The 25,625-nt window shown below is 32.8% G+C and overlaps 2 protein-coding genes across 2 annotated transcripts in view; one reads left to right on the top strand and one right to left on the bottom strand.

The window, feature by feature from the left end:
- The window catches only part of LOC134841161 (protocadherin Fat 4-like), a 112,575-nt gene that overhangs the window by 8,542 nt on the left and 78,408 nt on the right, over nucleotides 1-25,625 (bottom strand). The gene's annotated exons all lie outside the window — the stretch shown is intronic.
- On the top strand, nucleotides 1,564-12,436 carry LOC134842372 (uncharacterized). The gene is made up of 3 exons (XM_063858680.1): nucleotides 1,564-1,744; nucleotides 2,106-2,343; nucleotides 12,187-12,436. The coding sequence occupies exons 1-3, from the start codon at nucleotides 1,564-1,566 to the stop codon at nucleotides 12,434-12,436; spliced, it is 669 nt and encodes a 222-aa protein (XP_063714750.1).

Raw genomic sequence — 25,625 nt, 5'->3', positions numbered from 1 at the left:
CTAAACAGTGTCATTACATTTTTTTTAATCAAATTTGTTCATCGATCTGGTAAAAAGTCGGTCCCTTCTCATTATGATATAAAGAACAAGGATTTTTTTGAGGACTATAACAACTGTTAAAATTTCAAGAAAATTGACAAAATGGACTTTTTGTCAAAATTTGCTAAAAATAACCCCCTGCACGCTGCGCTAATTACAAAAGTATGTAATTTGCGTCTAGAAACAATTTAAAATTTGAATTAGCAGACTTCAAATATCAACTAAGAACAACTTCGAAGCCAGAATATATTGTCGCTTAGATGTTTATGTATAGAACAAAATATTTTGCACGTAAAGGTGGAATCCCACATATAAGGACTTTTTTGAGAACTATAACAACTGTTAAAATTTCAAGAAAATTGACAAAATGGCCTTTTTGTCAAAATTTGCTGAAAATAACCCCCTGCACGCTGCGCTAATTACAAAAGTATGTAATTTGCGTCTAGAAACAATTTAAAATTTGAATTAGCATACTTCAAATATCAACTAAGAACAATTTCGAAGCCGGGATATATTGTCGCTTAGATGTTTATGTATAGAACAAAATATATTGCACGTAAAGGTGGAATCCCACATAGGCGAAAAACCAAATGGGCAAAAAAATCCGCCAATCACAGTTCAGTGTTTCAAAAATTGGAAATTTCAAAAAAGTAAACATTTCCAGTAACTTAATAATATTATAGGCCGAATATAAAAACTGCAGAAATATGCAAAATTTTCAAGTTTTCACTGACCGCCGGCAACTTGAAACAAGCTTTATACTCAAGGAATTCATTATAAAAGAAGTAAAACATTGCTTCACTTAATTTCTTTTTGATGAGCGGCAATTGATTCATTTTAATAGTCGACCTTCAGCTGTTTATGTTTTCGGTCCTTCGCCCATGAGTCTTTCGACGATTCGGTCTTTCGCCCATGAGAATAGCCACCACGCGTTATCAGTCCCAATTTCGCCAAATTGGCTATTTTGAAACCAACCTTACGTTAACACAAACTATCGCAGGAGAAGCATTTTCATTTTTTCAAATTTGAGCTCAAAAAATCAGCATTTTTGAGACGCTATAATTAATTCCGTTCAAAAATGGAAGGCTAGTTAAATAGATCTAAAAATCCTATCTTCTCTTCAAAATTTTGAACTATTATCAGTATGTTAGGGGATCCTACTAGTATATTAAGGGAAGATGATGTTAGTTTTTACCCTTTTGTGTTTTAGGTGTCTTTGAAATAAACATATTTTCGAGAAAATTGCCACATGTTTTTGGCGACGTTATCAAACTACCGCATTTTGTACCAACATCGTCAACTAAAAACAAGCAGATATTTTATATCGAATCTTACAACAAGTCAACTATTCCTGGAAGATGGGTTTGCTCAGTTGAGTCGGCTATTCGGTTTTCCAAACTTTCAGTTCACGTCATAATGACGTCATCATATTTGAATTTCTCGGAACCCCAACTACGAGACTTAGTCTTTAAATTTTACCCTCACAGAGTAAAATTTTACACAATAAATTTCGACAAGTTATTGATGGGTACAATTTTGGAAGGATTTTCGTCACAGTTGAACTACGACAACCAAAATACATTAGTGCATATTAGCGACATTATGCGAGTAGTGTTGCTGTATAAATTTGGTGGCTTCTATCTCGACTTTGATACAATAGTCAGGACCGATTTGAGAAAGATCAAAAATAGCATCGGCCTAGAAGGTCAGCTTTTTTTTAAAAAAAATCACCATTCCAGTTTCCATTTCTTAAAAATTGATTCATCTTAAATTACAGTGACAAAATTATTTCCACCAAGTGATCTTCCAATCAATAAAAGAAACTATTACAAAGGGAAAAAGGTTTTAAAAAAAAACATAAAAATTTGAAAACATTCAACCAATAAATGTGCTTCAAACAGTCCAAAAACTGACAGATTTTCCTTTTTTTCTTCAAATTTTAGAACACTGAATTATACTTTCTGCTTCCATAATGTTCGGGTATTTGGTCGTTCTGACATGAGGATTTTTTTCTGCTCGGAACATTCTGTCAAATGTGAATTATGTTGGCTTTTTTATTTTCCCAGGTTATGCTAAGCCAACAAACGACTGCAAACTGGCTATGGACCAGTTCGATGATCTGATCAGCAACGGAGTGATGCAATTTGAAGCCGGAAACCCTTTCTTGCAACTTTATTTGGAAGAAGTGAAGCAAATATATAGACCCAATTTGGGCTGGTTTCACATTGGACCGGTTGGAATGAGAAGAGCTGCGAACCGATTGCTGAAACGAGATCCAAACGACGCGGCTCATAACTACACCAGGTGAAAAAACTCGACAATCGCGGATGAAATCTGAAGCAGACTTTCAAGTGTTGTCATTTGGAATCAAATTAAGTTAAGTAGTGGATTTAAGATGACGGGAGTGACTGGCCTAAAGATTTGACTGAGTCATTCTAATGATGCTTTTGCGGCCAATATCACTTTACTTTGAGGGGGAGACAGTTTTTTTCAATCCAAACTATTCACAAAAAGGCTAAGAAATGGCAAACAGTGGTCAGACATGTTTTTGGAACAATTTAGGGTATTTTTATTGCTTTTTGATGTGGTCGGAATTTCATTTTGGTCGACCTAAAAGAACGAAAAGTCGATGACGACTTTGAAAAAAGTACCGAGATCCGCTTCTGATTTGGTGATAGCAACATGATCAAACTAAAAGCAGCTTAGAAAAATAAATAACCGAAAAAAGCAGCAAGAAAACAAAAAATCCGCAAGACAGTGTGTTGGAACCTGATCTAAACTATATTTTAAGATTGGATAAATTAAATGTTTTACCAATGTAAAGTATTTAATATTAACCAATCATGATCCATCTAACTAACAACCCACTTATTTGTAAGTGCTGAAGTTACTTGTAATTTCAGCACCAGAGAGATTTGAATTTAACTTAGAAATTAGTTGGACTCTCCCGAGCACTTCAGCAGCCGCAATAAACCAGTATACCCTAGATCTATTGAGCCTAGCAGAGACTACTTAAACAACCTGAGACTAGATAGTATAAGAGTAAGATTAGGATCGGTATTAGACTAAGAAGTTGCACGAATCTATCCGGCCGAAAATAAGATAGCGTGACGAGCAGACGGTGTACCCTATCCGAAATTACTCTATGAGTTATACACTCCAGTCATAACTCATCTGGTGCGACCATAAGTCTCGAACAAGACCTTACTAGATTAGAATTAACCAAAAATAGATTAGAAATTAGACAAAAACATTTACAAAATGTTATACGACAATAATTTAATTGAAATGTCTCTCCGACTCAATAGATCAGAGCCAATATTCCGAACCATAATAGAACTACCCGGAATTGGAAGAAGACATCGAACCAAAGACGACATACGACAAAGTAGAAACTTGCCGTATAGTTATATGATAGTTCGGCAAAAGCCAGAACAAACTTTTATATTTCGAATACTACTTGCAATGAATTTAGATTTCCATTTGCAAACATAAAACCTTGAAGTTACTCTTCAAAATCATTTCAGGCGCTAAACAAAATTAATATTATACAATAACGATTGATAAAAAGATCTAAGATCGTTTTTCTAAAACTCTGCAGTAATATACAAAACATGTTTGAAAAATATTTATTGGAAAATAAAAATAAAAATTAGTAGCATGACAATAAATGGTTAGTAATCATAAATCATCCTGTTGTTCCAGCTTCATCACCTAAAACATAACAGCAATCATCAACTTACTAATATCATCAAAACACTAAATCTTTCCTTTACACAAATTTAAAACTTTATTAAAATTTAAAGTCACTTAATTTTAAAACCAGATCATCAAGGCTTATCCTTGGATCTTACATCATTTTCTACTTAATTAAATTTTAAATTTGATCATCAAGGCTTATCCTTGGATCAAACAGAACAATTTTGTTCTCCCCCACCCACTTAATTAGTGTCTAACGACCTCAAACGTCGATTCACTACCCAACCCTTTCTAAAGACCCAAGACTAATAGAAATTTTTAAACAAAACTAATCATTCAAATTAGGATAAACAGTGAAGAACTTCGGTTATTCATCCTTCACTTGACCCCCCCTCTTACCAGACCCAGGATAAATCTTAGACTTAGTAAGTTTAAAATAGTACCTAACGAACTACTCGCGTTCTAATTATACCTGAACCTTGTGGATTGATTTACTATTCTCCAACCCTTGAACACAATCACTACCCCTAAGTAAGATTAAGTAAGTTAACACCTTAGCTTATACTAGTCACGAGAAAGTAAAAATCATTCTTCGGAATCGATATACTTTTCTCTCCAACCCTGAACAAATAGACCCAGGTTAAGCTAACCAAAAAATCGTAAGAACTAACAGTTTAGGAAAATAGAAATCATTTAACAACCTTTTGCATCCGTCATTCTAAACCTTATGTCATTTAAAAACCTAGGAAATAAACAAACAATCATTTTACACAATTGTGAAATAGATAACAAAAAATACGACCTTGTAATCACACCTCATACACAAACAGTTGGATACATTCGAACAAAACGACAAACACTAAAGAGGAAAATAATAACTAAACAAAGACAAATAACACGAAAAAGATTTTCAAAAAATCGAAACGCATTTTCAGAATCAGAAACCAACAGTTTAGACGAACTTTACAAACTAAAAGAATCAATAGATAAAAATTACCCACTTCACGATCAATTATATTTCTCTGACTCAGAAACAACTTCAAATTCATCACAAAGAGGAAAAAGAAGAATAAAAAAGCAGTACAAACACAAACCAGTACATCTATACAATTGGAATCAACCAATTCGACACATTAATAATTACATATTAACAGTCATCGAACGAAAAAATGAGCTCAACGCACACCCCAGGTGACGAAACTCCAGATGATGATGAAATCTTTCCCTTTATAGTAGACGCAGATACTGATAGAGGACAACACATATTTTGTCAAAATTTACTCGTAAATTTATTTGAACCCGGAATCAGTCCATGTAAAACAGAGTTCCCCGATGTAAAAATCAAAAGACAAATCATAGATCACTATCTAAAAGATATATGCAACATAACACAACAGTATGGAATCTACTCTATAGAATTCACCTCACCAAACCATAATAATAGAACATATACCATACAAACAGACGATCTTGATTTAGAATTTTCAAAAGTTTTTTCAGAATATATAAAAAGCATCCAATACCATAACTCACAAAGAGCAAACTCCATTTTCACCAATGAAGTTTTCGCAATAATATATAGTTATATTTCGATATTAGAAAATGAACTCCCATTAACAAATGTCTCACCGACAGAAACATCTAAACATTTAAGAGTGCGACATGAAATCACACTACTCTCTAGTTATTTAAACATCATTAAAGAAAATTTCACGAAAGACGACGTTTCACAACATACCAAACACGATCTACAAAAAATTTTGGCATGGTTCATAATAGATTATTTCACACATAATATTGATTTAATTGCACAAGCAAGAAAAAATTTTAGACCCCAAAATTCGAACGATGATACCGCTATCACAGAACAATCAGATTATGTTTGGGACCCCGAATGGTCTCATCCCGCATTTATAAGCTTTCCACAATCAATCTCAAGTCAAGCAATAGGTACAATATCTTACATAAGAGATTATGTAAGAGTAATACCATTAACAATTGATGCAACACCATTAAACTATAATACATTTTTACCCGATACACAAAATAATAGTTTAAACTCTACAGTCATACACAACGAAAACCTCAATGGAACTAGGAATCTTACTCAACAAGATATCCAGACACCATCACACTTCATAAATGAAGAAATTGTACACACAACAACTACACAACAAAGTCTTTCACCAATACGCCCAAATTTAACAACACCAAGAAATAAAAATCCTTCACAAACACAGGTAACCTTACAATCAACCGTTAAACCTTCGGTTGCCCCTAAATATTCACAAATGGATTACCAAACATACAGACCCATGACAATACCATCAAAAACACGCAAAACATTCACTAGAAACAACTTTGCAGACCATAATTATAATTATACACATCCGTCAAAAACAAATTATCAACCACAAAGGAATTTTAATCAATATACAAAACCTCGAAACTGGGATAACCCAACGGCCCAATATAATTCCAAAAATTTTCAACCAAATCCTCCACAGGATCGCAGTGAAAATTACCCATTTTTTCAACAAAATAAAAATAAAAAACAAACATCTTATCAAATGGATTATTTATCCTCAGATGATGATTTTTTACAGCCAGATATATTTGCACAAAATACTCAAGAATATCGTAGACAAGGAATACAGAGAACACGTACAAATCATAGAAATTTTTCTCCACAACCAATAAATGCACAACATCAACAACCAATTCAACAACAAAATCTAATTAATACGCAATCTTTTCAACCAATTCAACAACAAAATCCAATGACTGCACACTCCTATCAACCATCACAAATGCAAAATGAAATACCACTACCATATTATCTCCAACAACATGAAATAACAAGAAACCAACTTTCAAATTTTTCTCAAATGCCAAATGCAGCAGAATCATTACAAATGACAATGAATCCATACCTTATGGGTGGATCATCAATAACATCAAACAAACCTTTAATGGTTTTCACAGGAACAGACCCTGAATACTCTGTAGAAGATTACTTAAATGCAGTAACAGCAAATTTGATTTTAAATATAGGACCTGAACCAATTAATACGCCACTACATCAAAACTGGATACATCGACGCACAGCGTTGATACAAACAACCTTAGATGGCGCAGCCCAAAAATGGTTTTCAGTACTACCTCTAGAAATAAAATCAAACTGGAAAAGAGTTACACAAGAATTTTCAAAAATGTTTGACTCCGAAAGAAACAAACAACAACAAAGAGTTTTATGTAATGAAATTCGCAGATTACCAAACGAAACCATCAAGCAAATAGCAGTACGAATCGAAACACTAGTTCGAAAAGCATACTCACTAAATACACATGACTATAAAAATACAAAGATGACAGAAATCTTAATGATGACCTTAACACCACAATTAAGGAAAATAGCAATAAAAAAGAGAGCATCACATCCTTCTTCAATTCGAGAACCCGATTTAGATTTTAGAAAACTAGTAGACAAACTAGAACAAGCAGAAATCACGATGAAACTAGAAGAAACGGAAAATCTGAAATTACAATACGTTAACAAAATTGAAAAGACTCCCACTAATATTAATAATATACAGGAATCAGAAACAGACCTCGTTGAAAAAATCACTGAAATACTCAATATTTACGAAAAGAACCCGAACTTTAAAGGCAAACCATCTTTCAAAAAATGGTGTAATTATTGCCGACGATACGGACATAGTATTTCCGAATGTAGACAAAAACAGCAAGATAGTCAAAATAAACCCCAAAAATACAAAGAACCAAATAAATCATTCTATCAATACATGAAAAAAGATCAAAATTTACCGAACAAAACAGTTCACAGCAACAACAGTTCAGGAAAACCACTCCCGAACAATACAAGCTATACAAGAAATCAATCCCCATATAACTCAAGTTATAGAGGAAGATCACCAGAACGAAGAAACACGTATAATTCATCACAAAATCACTACAATAGACCAAATAGTAGAAATAACTACTCCAGATCAAATTCAAATACACAACGATTTGTTTCTAGATCTAATTCCCAATCAAGAAATAACTACTATCCAAACAACCAGTCACGAAATTCATCATACAATAGGAATAGAAACTACTCCTATAATAGAAATAGAAGTTATTCAAACAACCGAAACCAGAATTACCCGAACAATCGATCAAGAAATAACTCATATAATAGATCAAACTATAACAGACCAAACAATAATTACCAAAACAGATCGCGAAATAATTCACAAAATCGACACCCAAGTTATAATAATCGTTATAGAAATTATTCCCAATCACCACATAGGAATAATAATAACTATAATAATTCTAATAATCGCCACAGAAGTAATACACCTAAACATCAAAGGCAAATCAATCAAGTACAATCTAACCCAGAAACTACATCAGACCCTCCAGGTATTGATGACACAGTAACTGATGCGTTACAACTCAATCAAATAAACTGTACATCATCAGATTCAGAAAGTGATACTGAAAACACTCGTTCTATCAATATGATAAAAGTCGAAAATGACTATGAATCTGTCATATATGAACAACCCTTTCCATCACATATATATGAAAATCAATCAGAATTTCTTCAAAATCATTACACTACACCCATAAATTCCACACCAACAACGCAAGAAACAAATGCAAAAAATACTACAGAACAACCCAATCAAAATGTCAAAACAAAATGCTTGAATACAAACCATATCTACCAAAATATACAAAAAGAACAACCCAAAGAAAAAATTTGGACAATACCATTTCTCTTAGAAAGCCCAAGAAATAAAGAATTTCAACCACCAGACCTTGAAATAGATTTTTTAATTGATTCAGGAGCAGAATCAAACATAATAAACATTCCCACATGGAATGAAATAAAAACTTTACATCCAAAGCTAACACCTCTTGAAACCTCCAGTAAACTAGCAACAGCACAAGGATCAACATTGATAAACTACGGAAAAATCCAATTATTTCTCCTCCCCACCAGAACAATGGAACAAAGTAAAATTCTAAACAAGCCATTTAAACAAATATTCCATATCACTGATATTAAATATAATATCATTGGAATACCATTTATTTCAAAGTATATACCAACAATTAACATCCTAAACAGTAAAATATTAATCAAAGATAAATACACAAAAACAAAAGAAAAATAAAAAATAGCAAACTTCTTCAAAACTGTTTAAGACTCTATTAAACTTTTGCACCAACAATTAAATAAATATAATACCAATGCAGTAAATTAATTTATAAAATTTTCCCCCAAAAAGCAGTAAATCTAATTATAATGAAAATTTGTATCTTAAAATTCCCCCATAACTAGCAGTAAATTTCCAAATTCTATGCAGTAAATTAATAAAATGCAATTGCAGTACTAACCTTTTGATATTTTCATTCATTCGCACAGAAATTCTATCCACACTCGCACAGCTCGCCCACGAAGAATTGTTTAAAATAATGAATTTCAGTTTCAAGTTTTCACACTCAACAACTCTAACATATAATAACATGTTTCAAACTTTCCTTTAACCCGGTTGGAAAGGAATCATATACTAAACAAAACTAACCAACGCAGCTTACTAAACACCACAAATCATAGAATAACAGCATGACTAAGAAAAGGAAACCAACGGTACCCAAACCGGATTAACCCAGTTTAAAACTGGATAAATTATTCTTTTGAAGACTATTATAAAGTCTAAGAAAGAAATAATAAAACACAAAAAAGTCGAAAGACAAACCCATACCAAAAACAATTTGATTTTTGAAAGAAGGACACAACCAACGAAACATAAGAAAAACCACAATAAACCCACTATGATATTCACCTAGATATGAAATTAGACTACACAATTAGCCGCATTTTTCAAGAAATGTCACTCGCTGAATTAGAAACACTTCACCATTTTTTCTTAACTTCACATATTGCATCAAAGATACTAACCTTCACGGTATTCTTCGCAATTATGATCCCATAACCCAAATGTATAATTTTTGTTCCATCACGAAGACCTTCAACGCAGAAGAATCCAGACCCTTCCTTATCCCACATGAATTTATTCAACCTATAGAAATCCCAATATTAGAATTCATCCACAACACTAAATACAATCACAAATTATATAATCTCATCCAAAACACACCTTATGATTTTGCAGTTGGCTCTGAAGAACTAAAAACCATTAAAGCACTTCAATTGCTTTGGCCACTGCTTCAAACTAAAAACATCATTCGCATACTAGCAAAATTACTAACTAATTCCGACATAATACACGACATCTTCCCCCACGGTTTTTTCCCCGACGACTAACAGGTAAGTATAATTTATACATATTCTTAACTAATAAATTCAAATTAAAAAACTAACCATTCTTTATCCATGTCTCATTTAGATTCTTAGTCTTCATCCCACGATCACCTACAAATTACACAAAAGAAAAATAAAAAATAGAAAACTTCTTCATTTAAAACTCTATTAATATTTTGCACTAGATAAATTCAATAAAAATCAAACCAATGTAGTAAATTAATTTATAAATTATTTCCCTAAAAGCAGTAATTCTAATAATGATGAAAATTTGTAACTTATTTTTTCCCCAAAACTAGCAGTAAAATTGAAATTCTATGTAGTAAATTGATAAGACGAAAATGCAGTACTAACCTTTTGATATTTCCATTCACTCGCACAAGAATTCTATCCAAACTCGCACAGCTCGCCCACGAAGAATTGTTTAAATAATGAATTTCAGTTTCAAGCTTTCACACTCAACAACTCTAACACACGATAACAAGTTTCAAACTTTCCTTTAACCCGGTTGGAAAGGAATTATATACTAAACAAAACTAACCAACGCAGCTTACTAAACACCACAACACATAGAATAACAGCATGACTAAGAAAAGGAAACCAACGGTACCCAAACCGGATTAACCCAGTTTAAAACTGGATAATTTATTCTTTTGAAGACTATTATAAAGTCTAAGAAAGAAATAATAAAACACAAAAAAGTCGAAAGACAAACCCATACCAAAAACAATTTGATTTTTGAAAGAAGGACACAACCAACGAAACATAAGAAAAACCACAATAAACCCAACATAAAAAGTTATCACATAACAGGACCTCTCACAGAAACCGCACGAAATCATACTCCCACTCCTGGCCTAACCCACCAGAGAGGACGTCCTGAGCATGCTCTATAGCCGGACTAACCCACCGCGCTACATCCACGCTTTGTGACCACACTCCTATTTTTAATAAGAGGTACTCAAGGGTGAGTAACTCTTCAAAATAACCGAACTAAAACAAAAAGCTTTTGTGAAAACAACTAACCAAAACCATAATTAAAACACCAAACTAATAAAAATTTTATAAAATGTAAATTACACCTTGCAGTATATAGATCAGCATACAACACCAAAGACGAACATCCAAAGACAAAATGACCCCACTACACTCGAAAAAGAATGGCCAACCACAATCAATATGCCGCCCACAATCACAACTCAAAGGATTTAGAGTACGACTTGACTTCGCAGAAAAGGACTTCATTGAACTAGAACAATGACCACCTCGATGTTCAAGTATACGTACAGATCCGAGTAACCAGGCATCTCCTCCACGCACAATCTCCACGCCATTCCCAGACAAGGTCAACCCAAAAGAAGTTCTCTACATGGAACAGAAAAACCTGTCATAGCCAACCATTCTGAAATCAGATTTGAGTTTGTTGCGAAAACCCAGTCGTTGTCATGAGAAGACACAGCGATTGAACCTGGAACTTCTCTAACAAGAGAACCCAGAAGAAATATGATGTTCGCCAAATACCAACTTCCATCATCCATCCTTTGAATTGCAGAAAGACTATTCTAAAAAACTCTGTAAAACCCGGATGGGTGGAACCTGATCTAAACTACATTTTATGATTGGATAAATTAGATACTTTACCACTGTAAAGTGTTTAATATTAACCAATCATGATCCATCTAACTAACAACCCACTTATTTGTAAGTGCTGAAATTACTTGTAATTTCAGCACCAGAGAGATTTGAATTTAACTTAGAAATTAGTTGCCTCTCCAAAGGAACTTCAGCAGCCGCAAAAAACCAGTATACCCTAGATCTATTGAGCCTAGCAGAGACTAGTTAAACAACCTGAGACTAGATAGTATAAGAGTAAGATTAGGATCGGTATTAGACTAAGAAGTTGCACGAATCTATCCGGCCGAAAATAAGATAGCGTGACGAGCAGACGGTGTACCCTATCCGAAATTACTCTATGAGTTATACACTCCAGTCATAACTCAGTGTTGTGTCTCTTTTTTGCAAGCATACCTTACAGTAAAGTTTGCCAACTTAAGAACTCTAATAACATCTAGTCGTCCGCGATTGTTGACTTTGCCCTATTCAAGTCCGACACTCACCATTTTGCCCTCTTTTGTATTTACGTTCATGCAACGATGGAAAGCAGCTACCAATTTTTTCGACACAAACAACGATGCTGAAGTTTGGGAGGAGTATATGCGGTGCGGTCTTGTTTTGCACTTGACAGGCTGGGAATCAAAACAAATGGACGTTACTGGGGACCCTAGGAAGGACATTTACTCTTATGTTGGCCCGACAATGTGTCCTTTAGCTTTTACCCATTTGAAAAGCTTCTAAAGTTTCACTGCTCCGAATAGTCGGATTTTTTTGCAGCAAATTTGGCAACTTCAAGAAAAGCTTGCAAGATGTCAAATGTTGTATCATATTGGAGACTATTCAGATTTGTAAAAAAAGATGAAAGTTTTCTCAGTATTCTTCAAAAAATTTCAAATTTGATCAGCCTAAACTAGACGACAAGCAGCACTCGTCAACTTAAATCATGTTTCTATTTAAAGCATTTCTATTCTCCATTATTGCACTTCTTTGCCTAATTTAGTGATTTCTTGACGAAAAAAAAAACAGTTAGTCAGAAAAAAATGATAAGAATGATAATCATTAACAATCTTATATTATAAAATTTGAACTTAAACTTGACACAAGACTGCTCGTATCAGGGCAAAACCCTGAATGTTCCGACAGCTTTTTAAGGTCTATTGAGCAGTAATAACATGAAACAAATTAAATGTAATAAAATAAAATATATATTTTTTTAAATTAAGATTTTTGTGAAAAACATCACCCCACACGCCACATAAATTACAAAAGGATAGATTTTGCTCCCATTAACAAATCGAAATGGCAAATCAGCTTCCTTTAACCAATTTGGAAGGATTTTATGACGGAACAAGTCTCTCCTTACGCGTTTATAGCGCGAAATATATCGCACGTTAATTGTCCCAAATTGGCCAAAATGGCAATCTTTAAACCTCTATAATTACAAAAAATGATCACAGGTGAAATATCTTTTCAAACTTAAGCTCAGGACAACAATACCTTTCGAATGATGTAAAAAATTTTGTCAAAATTGACCAAATAATTAATCGAATTGTCTGAAAAAAAAACCACCCCGAGCACAAATATTCAGTTACTTTCATTAGGAAAGTCGGAACAGTTAATTACCAGCTACATACATTAAGTAAAATAGCGAACTATTGATAAACTGTTTTTTTTTCATAGAGGGCTGAAGTTGAAAAAAAAACGTAAAATTTTTTTTAAGGCAACGGAAAATTTCATATAGCTTATATCTGGCAGTTTGTGGCTGTTTCCAGGAACTAAATCATTCTGTTTTAAGTTTCGAACAGGGAACACAATTATAATAGGAAGAAACATCTGATTTGCTTTTGTAGAAAAAATTATAGTCGTACAAGCAGATTTTGATATGCTTCTTGTTTATTCAACCGAATCAGATTGTTTGAGAACGGCAAAACTCACTAAATTATGAAAATTGTTTTTACCTTCCAAATTTTTTGTAGAAGTGTTTTCTTTTTTCCTTTCTTATCCTTTTGATGTCTTATTTCCAGCCTACGAATGTTTCAATTTTTTCGCTTCATCAAGAATCCTTAACCACTTTTAAAGAAATTTTAGAAATTTTGCAGAACATTTTTGCGGCATCCGTTGACAATATCATAATAACTCATGTTTCGAATAACTTTTTCCAATGACGCAAAACAACCAAGCATTGAAATGAGAATCTATATTGGAAACACCACATAATTCATCAGCATTTTCAAATGAAAAAATTTCTGATTTGATTTTTTAATATAAAAACAATTAAAACGCAGATTAAACTGAAAAATGTTTATACCCGCGATGAAAAAAATGATCTGAATTATTTAAATTTGGTTTTTGATCCGTATTTGTGACCAAAGTAACAGAATATTTGTGCTCGGGGTGGGTTTTTTTCTTCAGACAAATTTTAACTAGCCACTTTTGACACGTTTCAATAAAAAAGTATTGTTGTCTTGAGCTTAAATTTGAAAAGATATTTCACCTGTGAATATCTTTTCCAAAATTATTCCAAAATTATGGGGGTTTAAATTTTGCAATTTTGGCCAATTTGTGACAATTAACGCGCGATATATTTTGCGCTATTAACGCTTAAGTGGAGATATAATCCTTAAAAATCGTCTTGAAAATTGTTCCAAATTGGTTGAAGGAAGCTATACCAGGGCAAAGACTTTAATGTTCCGACTGTCCCTTAATTGATATCGAATAGTTTTTGGGAAAAGAAATTATTGAAAACCTATAAATTTTATACGAAATCAAAGCGTGAAAAGTCGTATGAAACCAATAAGACCAATTATCTAGCCTCAATTCAATTTGGAACGATTTTTTTGTGCGCGAGAATTTGCAACGCATAACTAATTCGCGTTAAGGTCTCAGCGATGTGAATGAATTCTTGAAAGCGCGCATAATTTAGACTGCAACATGGCCAATTTGGCAATTTCAAAACCCCCAAAACATAACAAAACAAATCAGAGGTAAAATATTTTCTTTAATCTGAACTCAAGAAACCAATATCTTCAATGGGGTATGAAAAGTTTTGTGGAAAACTATGATTTCGATCGACGAAAATTGACTGAAAAATAAAATCGCACCAAGCATAAACATTCCGTTTTTTTTGAAAGTCGGAACAATAACTGATACGTTAGTAGGAGCGAAATCTATCGCCTTATATTTTATATGGCGTGTGGGGGGATGACTTTCACAAAAACTCTCAAACTTTAAATTTACTTTTTTCGTTTTATTTTTTTTTCTAAATTTATTTTTTTCTTGTTATTACTGCTCCATAGACCTTAAAAGGCAGTCGGAACTTTCAGGGCTTTGCCCTGTTACCAGCAGTCTTGTTCTGCTTTGGCATCAAATTAGCAATTACATGAACAATACTTTAAGTGAAAGTCTGTGCGACTCCAGTAGGATCGTTGTTCAAATTACGAAGACATTAGCTGGAAGAAATTACAGGTTATTATAAAGAACTGAAACTTGCATGCTATCTTAAATGTCAATTTTCAGTTGAATTACAACCCTCAAATACGTTCCTCATATTATAAAAATTACCAACAATTTTCCAAAAATATTTCGTTGTTGTTCAACTGTGGTTTTCAGACTATTGAAATACTAGCACTGAATGTTAAAAAAATGTTTTTTTTTATTTTTATTTGAAATACATATGCATTCGAACTTAATACTTAATATCAACTATTTATGATAAGAGATTAAAACTATTAAAACTAAATATTAAAATACAATTCACTCATTAATAGCACGCCCATAAAAAGCACAAGCCATTTGTGTTTTCAATGTTTTTTTTTAGAAAAATAACCCCCTTAAAACATAACAACTGAGATTATCACAAATCGCAAAAGGTATTACACAACAATTACTGGTCTAAACTAACTTTTTTTATCACTAGTTGGTCATGATGGCGGCGATGTATCGACTTGCATAAAGCTCGACTAGCATAAAAGTTTTAAAACTAAAAATCGAATCGACTAGCATAAAAATCAAAACATTTAAGTCAAATTGGATCTCTTTAACTTCTGCCCCCCAGGGTACCTAGTAACGAAAAGAACCCCTATAAAAATAATTCAATGGTTGAGCTCATGTAAGCTTTGTACCTAGTATCAAACCCCCCCCCCCACTTTGTAAAAGGGGGATAGTTAATGATATCCATCAGTTTTTGTCAACTTTATAAAATCATTATACACAGGAGCGAGAATTTAGGGGTGGAAGCGTACTTTGAAATTTTTAGGAGCACATTTGACGCCAATATAAATTTTCAAATTTTGAGCGGGAATGCGCCTTAAGAAAGCCCATTTCTTACCTGTTCTTTCGAAAAATGAAGCTCTAAAATCAAGCTTAAAAATTAAGCTTTTTTGCATACACTCTTCAATCGGAATTAAAACAATTCTAGCCAACAGACAGTTGGAACAGAATTGAACGCAGGGAAACAACAAATACATACACACATGTCCTTCAACTTCTTTTAATTTTAAGCAGGGGCGGATTTGGGGGGAGGGGGACGCCCCCTTAGGGATTCGACTCCCTGCCGAAAAAATAGGGTCCCACTTTGTACTATTTTGAGATATCCATACTTGGCGACGGACCCTAGAAATTTTCTGAAGGCGCCTTCGCCGCCAATATACACTAATTTTGAGGGGGAGTGCGCGCCAAAAAAACGCGATTTTTGAGTCAAACAATTTTTCAAAAAGTGCCTATAAACGCCTTTTTGGCCTGTTTTTCAAAATTTTGCCTGCAGCCCAGAAAAATTGACCAAAACAGGGTCTTTTTAGTGCTTTGAGAACGCTCAGAAATTCACTTTGGTCGACCTAAAAAAAGTTCGACAAAACCTTCAAAATTTTTTTGAAACCCGCCCCTCCCCATCGAGAAAATCCTAGATACGCCTCTGATTCTAAAAATAATTTATGATTAACACTTTTCTTGGAAAAAACTAAATGAGCTCACTAGATCATCAATTGGTAAACTTTTTATTCCGTTGGTAAGTCTTAAGATAAAACTAGCGTGTAACGCACCTCCATTGCTTCGAATTTTTGAGAACTAAGAAAAAACCGCATAATTTCAAAAAAAAAGAATATCAAGAACCTTTAAATGTACTCTGATACTAACCAATAGAAGGGTTCGTAATTTCAAATGTTGTTAAGTTTTTTTCTATGAATTTTTAAATTCAAATTTAGAAAAACCGTTAAGTTTTTATATCTAAGTATTTTTTTTTAAATTTTAAACTGACATAAAAACGTCACATCTTGGAAACTAAAAGCATTTCAGCAGACAAATTTGAACGCTAATTTTTCAACTCCTGGTAGTAATTTACTAACACTCTCACAGTACCTAACTACAGGGTTAGAAATTTTGAATTTGGAGAAAAAATTGAATTTAAGTTTCGAAAAAAAATTGAAAAACAATAAAAACGTCACATTTGGAAAATTATAAAGTCCTGAGCAGTCTTATTTGGCGGCAAGATTAGCAACCCCTGAAAAAAACTCCCTCCCTTATTACATTACAGTCCCATCCCTCATTACAATACAGTCCCATCCCCCTTCCCCCTCCCCCATTACAAGGAAGAGGGCTGCAAAATTCAATTGAAATTTAAAAAAAAAAATTAATTTAAAAGACTAAAAATTGTTTGAAAAAAAATCACAAAAAGTCATATCTCGAAAACTAAAAAGATTTGAGTAGTCATATTTGAAGTCAAAATTTGCAGCCCCTTGAGAGTTCTCTGACAGCCTCAAACTAAAGGGTCGGAATTTAAAAATTTGAAGAAAAAAAAACTAAAATCAAATTTTCTAAGATTTTTATTTAAAAAATCACAACACACCTCAGATCTTAAAAACTGCAAATATTTGAAAAGTCATAATTGGAAGTGAGATTCACGACTCCCGATACTATTTTGATAGCCCTCAAATAGAGAATTGGGAATTTCAAAATTTGACAAAAACTTTTAACTTTAAGATTTCTGAAATTTTTTTTTTAAATCACGAAAAACGTCATATGTCAAAAACTGAGAGCATTTGAGCAGTCTCATTTTGGCGCGAGATTTATATCTTGACAGTCCTGAGAGTACCCTTACAGTACACATCTACAAGATTAGAAATTTCAAATATTTTGAATTTTTTATAATCTAAATTTCTTGAAAAATTAAAACAAATCATAAAACACTTCATATCTCGAAAACTACAAGGATTTGAGAGTCAATTTCGGAGACAAGATTCGTAATTTTTGAGAGTACTCGGACAGCACCTAACTATAGGGTTAGGAATTTCAAGTTTTTGTTTATGATTTTTAAAACTGTGTTTTCTGAAAAGCTTTGAAAAAATCGTAAAAATTGTCTCCAAAAAAGATTTGCGCATTCTTCATTGGAGACCAAATGCGCAACCCCTGTGGAAACTTTGACAGCAACCCATTTTGTGCTGCTTACTTTTAACTCGGTGGAACAAATACTAGGTTCAAAGTGCAAAATCGAAAAAAAAATTCTTACGCATTGCAATATACGACATAGCTTAATCACGGCAAGATACGTGTCACACGCATTTAAATATAGAATAGATTTTAGTTTCGTAAATAGAAAGCGATCACATTGCTCGCGACCTTTACACTTTTGCTGTTCGGTTGTGGAGTTCGCTTTCCTTTAGTAGGAAGCTTTCCTTTAATAGCTACTAGTCTGGTCTTTAAAATCGAACAGAAATCAGAGTAGTTTTTCTGTCCATTGGACTCGGAGAGCCAAGATGCTATCTAATTCAACGGAAAAATGCAAATTTTTTCCTGGGCGCACTTAACTCGGTGGAACAATTCAAAAATCTTTGTTCCCAAAAATATGTGGGAACAAAGATTACAATTCAAACACCTCCCTGTACGAAAAATTTCCATCTAGCTAAACAGTATTTAACGCTCTACTAATAGAAAAATAGACGGCTGATTCATTTTATTAAAAAAATATGTATAAGCTACCCTCAAACACCTCCCTGTACAAAAATTTCCATCTAGCTAAACAGTATATAACGCTCTACTAATAGAAAAATAGACGGCTGATTCATTTTATTAAAATATGTATAAGCTACCCTCAAACACCTCCCTGTACAAAAATTTCCATCTAGCTAAACAGTATATAATGCTCTACTAATAGAAAAATAGACGGCTGATTCATTTTATTAAAATATGTATAAGCTACCCTCAAACACCTCCCTGTACAAAAATTTCCATTTAGCTAAACAGTATATAACGCTCTACTAATAGAAAAAAAGACGGCTGATTCATTTTATTAAAATATGTATAAGCTACCCTCAAACACCTCCCTGTACGAAAAATTTCCATCTAGCTAAACAGTATATAACGCTCTACTAATAGAAAAATAGACGGCTGATTCATTTTATTAAAATATGTATAAGCTACCCTCAAACACCTCCCTGTACAAAAATTTCCATTTAGCTAAACAGTATATAACGCTCTACTAATAGAAAAATAGACGGCTGATTCATTTTATTAAAATATGTATAAGCTACCCTCAAACACCTCCCTGTACAAAAATTTCCATCTAGCTAAACATTATATAACACTCTACTAATAGCAAAATAGACGGCTGATTCCTTTTATTAAAATATGTATAAGCTACCCTCAAACACCTCCCTGTACAAAAATTTCCATCCCTGTACAAAAGTTATAGCTAAACAGTATATAACGCTCTACTAAAAGAAAAATAGACGGCTGATTCATTTTATTAAAATATGTATAAGCTACCCTCAAACACCTCCCTGTAGAAAAATTTCCATCTAGCTAAACAGTATATAACGCTCTATTAACAGAAAAATAGACGGCTGATTCATTTTATTAAAATATGTATAAGCTACCCTCAAACACCTCCCTGTACAAAAATTTCCATCTAGCTAAACAGTATATAACGCTCTACTAATAGAAAAATAGACGGCTGATTCATTTTATTAAAATATGTATAAGCTACCCTCAAACACCTCCCTGTACAAAAAATTTCCATCTAGCTAAACAGAATATAACGCTCTACTAATAGAAAAATAGACGGCTGATTCATTTTATTAAAATATGTATAAGCTACACTCAAACACCTCCCTGTACAAAAATTTCTATCTAGCTAAACAGTATATAACGCTCTACTAATAGAAAAATAGACGGCTGATTCATTTTATTAAAATATGTATAAGCTACCCTCAAACACCTCCCTGTACAAAAACTTCCATCTAGCTAAACAGTATATAACGCTCTACTAATAGAAAAATAGACGGCTGATTCATTTTATTAAAATATGTATAAGCTACCCTCAAAGACCTCCCTGTACAAAATTTCCATCTAGCTAAACAGTATATAACGCTCTACTAATAGAAAAATAGACGGCTGATTCATTTTATTAAAATATGTATAAACTACCCTCAAACACCTCCCTGTATGAAAAATTTCCATCTAGCTAAACAGTATATAACGCTCTACTAATAGAAAAATAGACAGCTGATTCATTTTATTAAAATATGTATAAGCTACCCTCAAACACCTCCCTGTACAAAAATTTCCATCTAGCTAAACAGTATATAACGCTCTACTAATAGAAAAATAGACGGCTGATTCATTTTATTAAAATATGTATAAGCTACCCTCAAACACCTCCCTGTACAAAAATTTCCATCTAGCTAAACAGAATATAACGCTCTACTAATAGAAAAATAGATGGCTGATTCATTTTATTAAAATATGTATAAGCTACCCTCAAACACCTCCCTGTACAAAAATTTTCATCTAGCTAAACAGTATATAACGCTCTACTAATAGAAAAATAGGCGGTTGATTCATTTTATTAAAATATGTATAAGCTACCCTCAAACACCTCCCTGTACAAAAACTTCCATCTAGCTAAACAGTACATAACGCTCTACTAATAGAAAAATAGACGGCTGATTCATTTCATTAAAATATGTATAAGCTATCCTCAAACACCTCCCTTTACGAAAAAATTCCATCTAGCTAAACAGTATATAACGCTCTACTAATAGAAAAATAGACGGCTGATTCATTTTATTAAAATATGTATAAGCTACCCTCAAACACCTCCCTGTACAAAAATTTCCATCTAGCTAAACAGTATATAACGCTCTACTAATAGAAAAATAGACGGCTGATTAGTTTTATTAAAAAATGTATAAGCTACCCTCAAACACCTCCCTGTACAAAAATTTCCATCTAGCTAAACAGTATATAACGCTCTACTAATAGAAAAATAGACGGCTGATTCATTTTATTAAAAAAATATGTATAAGTTACCCTCAAACACCTCCCTGTACAAAAATTTCCATCTATCTAAACAGTATATAACGCTCTACTAATAGAAAAATAGACGGCTGATTCATTTTTTTAAAATATGTATAAGCTACCCTCAAACACCTCCCTGCCCAAAAATTTCCATCTAGCTAAACAATACATAACGCTCTACTAATAGAAAAATAGACGGCTGATTCATTTTATTAAAATATGTATAAGCTACCCTCAAACACCTCCCTGTACAAAAAATTTCCATCTAGCTAAACAGTATATAACGCTCTACAAATAGAAAAATAGACGGCTGATTCATTTTATTAAAATATGTATAAGCTACCCTCAAACACCTCCCTGTACAAAAATTTCCATCCCTGTACAAAAGTTATAGCTAAACAGTATATAACGCTCTACTAATAGAAAAATAGACGGCTAATTCATTTTTTTAAAATATGTATAAACTACCCTCAAACACCTCCCTGTACAAAAATTTCCATCTAGCTAAACAGTATATAACGCTCTACTAATAGAAAAAATAGACGGCTGATTCATTTTATTAAAATATGTATAAGCTACCCTCAAACAACTCCCTGTACGAAAAATTTCCATCTAGCTAAACAGTATATAACGCTCTACTAATAGAAAAATAGACGGCTGATTCATTTTATTAAAATATGTATAAGCTACCCTCAAACACCTCCCTGTACAAAAATTTCCATCTAGCTAAACAGTATTTAACGCTCTACTAATAGAAAAATAGACGGCTGATTCATTTTATTAAAATATGTATAAGCTACCCTCAAACACCTCCCTGTACAAAAATTTCCATCTAGCTAAACAGTATATAACGCTCTACAAATAGAAAAATAGACGGCTGATTCATTTTATTAAAATATGTATTGGCTACCCTCAAACACCTCCCTGTACAAAAAATTTCCATCTAGCTAAACAGTATATAACGCTCTACTATTAGAAAAATAGACGGCTGATTCATTTTATTAAAATAGGTATAAGCTACCCTCAAACACCTCCCTGTACAAAAATTTCCATCTAGCTAAACAGTATAAAATGCTCTACTAATAGAAAAATAGACGGCTGATTCATTTTATTAAAATATGTATAAGCTACCCTCAAACACCTCCCTGTACAAAAATTTCCATCTAGCTAAACAGTATATAACGCTCTACTAATAGAAAAATAGACGGCTGATTCATTTTATTAAAATATGTATAAGCTACCCTCAAACACCTCCCTGTACGAAAAATTTCCATCTAGCTAAACAGTATATAACGCTCTACTAATAGAAAAATAGACGGCTGATTCATTTTATTAAAATATGTATAAGCTACCCTCAAACACCTCCCTGTACAAAAATTTCCATCTAGCTAAACAGTATATAACGCTCTACTAGTAGAAAAATAGACGGCTGATTCATTTTTTTAAAATATGTATAAACTACCCTCAAACACCTCCCTGTACAAAAAATTTCCATCTAGCTAAACAGTATATAACGCTCTACTAATAAACAAATAGACGGCTGATTCATTTTATTAAAATATGTATAAGCTACCCTCAAACACCTCCCTGTACAAAAATTTCCATCTAGCTAAACAGTATATAACGCTCTACTAATAGAAAAATAGACGGCTGATTCATTTTATTAAAATATGTATAAGCTACCCTCAAACACCTCCCTGTACAAAAATTTCCATCTAGCTAAACAGTATATAACGCTCTACTAATAGAAAAATAGACGGCTGATTCATTTTATTAAAATATGTATAAGCTACCCTCAAACACCTCCCTGTACAAAAATTTCCATCTAGCTAAACAGTATATAACGCTCTACTAGTAGAAAAATTAACGGCTGATTCATTTTATTAAAATATGTATAAACTACCCTCAAACACCTCCCTGTACAAAAAATTTCCATCCAGCTAAACAGTATATAACGCTCTACTAATAAACAAATAGACGGCTGATTCATTTTATTAAAATATGTTTAAGCTACCCTCAAACACCTCCCTGTACAAAAATTTCCATCTAGCTAAACAGTATATAACGCTCTACTTATAGAAAAATAGACGGCTGATTCATTTTATTAAAATATGTATAAGCTACCTTCTAACACCTCCCTGTACAAAAATTTCCATCTAGCTAAACAGTATATAACGCTCTACTAATAGAAAAATAGACGGCTGATTCATTTTATTAAAATATGTATAAGCTACCCTCAAACACCTCCCTGTAGGAAAAATTTCCATCTAGCTAAACAGTATATAACGCTCTACTAATAGAAAAATAGACGGCTGATTCATTTTTTTAAATTATGTATAAGCTACCCTCAAACACCTCCCTGTAGAAAAATTTCCATCTATATAAACATTATATAACGCTCTACTAATAGAAAAATAGACGGCTGATTCATTTTATTAAAATATGTATAAGCTACCCTCAAACACCTCCCTGTACAAAAAATTTCCATCTAGCTAAACAGTATATAACGCTCTACTAATAGAAAAATAGACGGCTGATTCATTTTATTAAAATATGTATAAGCTACCCTCAAACACCTCCCTGCACAAAAATTTCCATCTAGCTAAACAGTATAAAACGCTCTACTAATAGAAAAATAGACGGCTGATTCATTTTATTAAAATATGTATAAGCTACCCTCAAACACCTCCCTGTACAAAAATTTCCATCTAGCTAAACAGTATATAACGCTCTACTAATAGAAAAATAGACGGCTGATTCATTTTATTAAAATATGTATAAGCTACCCTCAAACACCTCCCTGTACGAAAAAATTCCATCTAGCTAAAGAGTATATAACGCTCTACTAATAGAAATAAAGACGGCTGATTCATTTTATTAAAATATGTATAAGCTACCCTCAAACACCTCCCTGTACAAAAATTTCCATCTAGCTAAATAGTATATAACGCTCTACTAATAGAAAAATAGACGGCTGATTCATTTTATTAAAATATGTATAAGCTACCTCAAACACCTCCCTGTACAAAAATTTCCATCTAGCTAAACAGTATATAACGCTCTACTAATAGAAAAATAGACGGCTGATTCATTTTATTAAAATATGTATAAGCTATCCTCAAACACCTCCCTGTACAAAAATTTCCATTCCTGTACAAAAGTTATAGCTAAACAGTATATAACGCTCTACTAATAGAAGAATAGACGGCTAATTCATTTTATTAAAATATGTATAAGCTACCCTCAAACACCTCCCTGTAGGAAAAATTTCCATCTAGCTAAACAGTATATAACGCTCTACTAATAGAAAAATAGACGGCTGATTCAATTTATTAAAATATGTATAAGCTACCCTCAAACACCTCCCTGTAGGAAAAATGTTTATCTAGCTAAACAGTATATAACGCTCTACTAATAGAAAAATAGACGGCTGATTCATTTTATTAAAATATGTATAAGCTACCCTCAAACACCTCCCTGTACAAAAATTTCCATCTAGCTAAACATTATATAACGCTCTACTAATAGAAAAAAAGACGGCTGATTCATTTTATTAAAATATGTATAAGCTACCCTCAAACATCTCCCTGTACAAAAAATTTCCATCTAGCTAAACAGTATATAACGCTCAACTAATAGAAAAATAGACGGCTGATTCATTTTATTAAAATATGTATAAGCTACCCTCAAACACCTCCCTGTACAAAAATTTCCATCTAGCTAAAGAGTATATAACGCTCTACTAATAGAAAAATAGACGGCTGATTCATTTTATTAAAATATGTTTAAGCTACCCTCAAACACCTCCCTGTACAAAATTTCCATCTAGCTAAACAGTATATAACGCTCTACTAATAGAAAAATAGACGGCTGATTCATTTTATTAAAATATGTATAAGCTACCCTCAAACACCTCCCTGTACGAAAAAATTCCATCTAGCTAAAGAGTATATAACGCTCTACTAATAGAAAAAAAGACGGCTGATTCATTTTATTAAAATATGTATAAGCTACCCTCAAACACCTCCCTGTACAAAAATTTCCATCTAGCTAAACAGTATATAACGCTCTACTAATAAACAAATAGACGGCTGATTCATTTTATTAAAATATGTATAAGCTACCCTCAAACACCTCCCTGTACAAAAATTTCCATCTAGCTAAACAGTATATAACGCTCTACTAATAGAAAAATAGACGGCTGATTCATTTTATTAAAATATGTATAAGCTACCCTCAAACACCTCCCTGTACAAAAATTTCCATCTAGCTAAACAGTATATAACGCTCTACTAATAGAAAAATAGACGGCTGATTCATTTTATTAAAATATGTATAAGCTACCCTCAAACACCTCCCTGTACAAAAATTTCCATCTAGCTAAACAGTATATAACGCTCTACTAGTAGAAAAATTAACGGCTGATTCATTTTATTAAAATATGTATAAACTACCCTCAAACACCTCCCTGTACAAAAATTTCCATCCAGCTAAACAGTATATAACGCTCTACTAATAAACAAATAGACGGCTGATTCATTTTATTAAAATATGTTTAAGCTACCCTCAAACACCTCCCTGTACAAAAATTTCCATCTAGCTAAACAGTATATAACGCTCTACTTATAGAAAAATAGACGGC

This window comes from Symsagittifera roscoffensis, chromosome 3 (genome assembly GCF_963678635.1).
Source record: "Symsagittifera roscoffensis chromosome 3, txSymRosc1.1, whole genome shotgun sequence".
NCBI lineage: Eukaryota > Metazoa > Xenacoelomorpha > Acoela > Convolutidae > Symsagittifera > Symsagittifera roscoffensis.
Note: the sequence above shows the minus strand (reverse complement) of the source record. Positions and strands in the feature narration are given on the sequence as shown.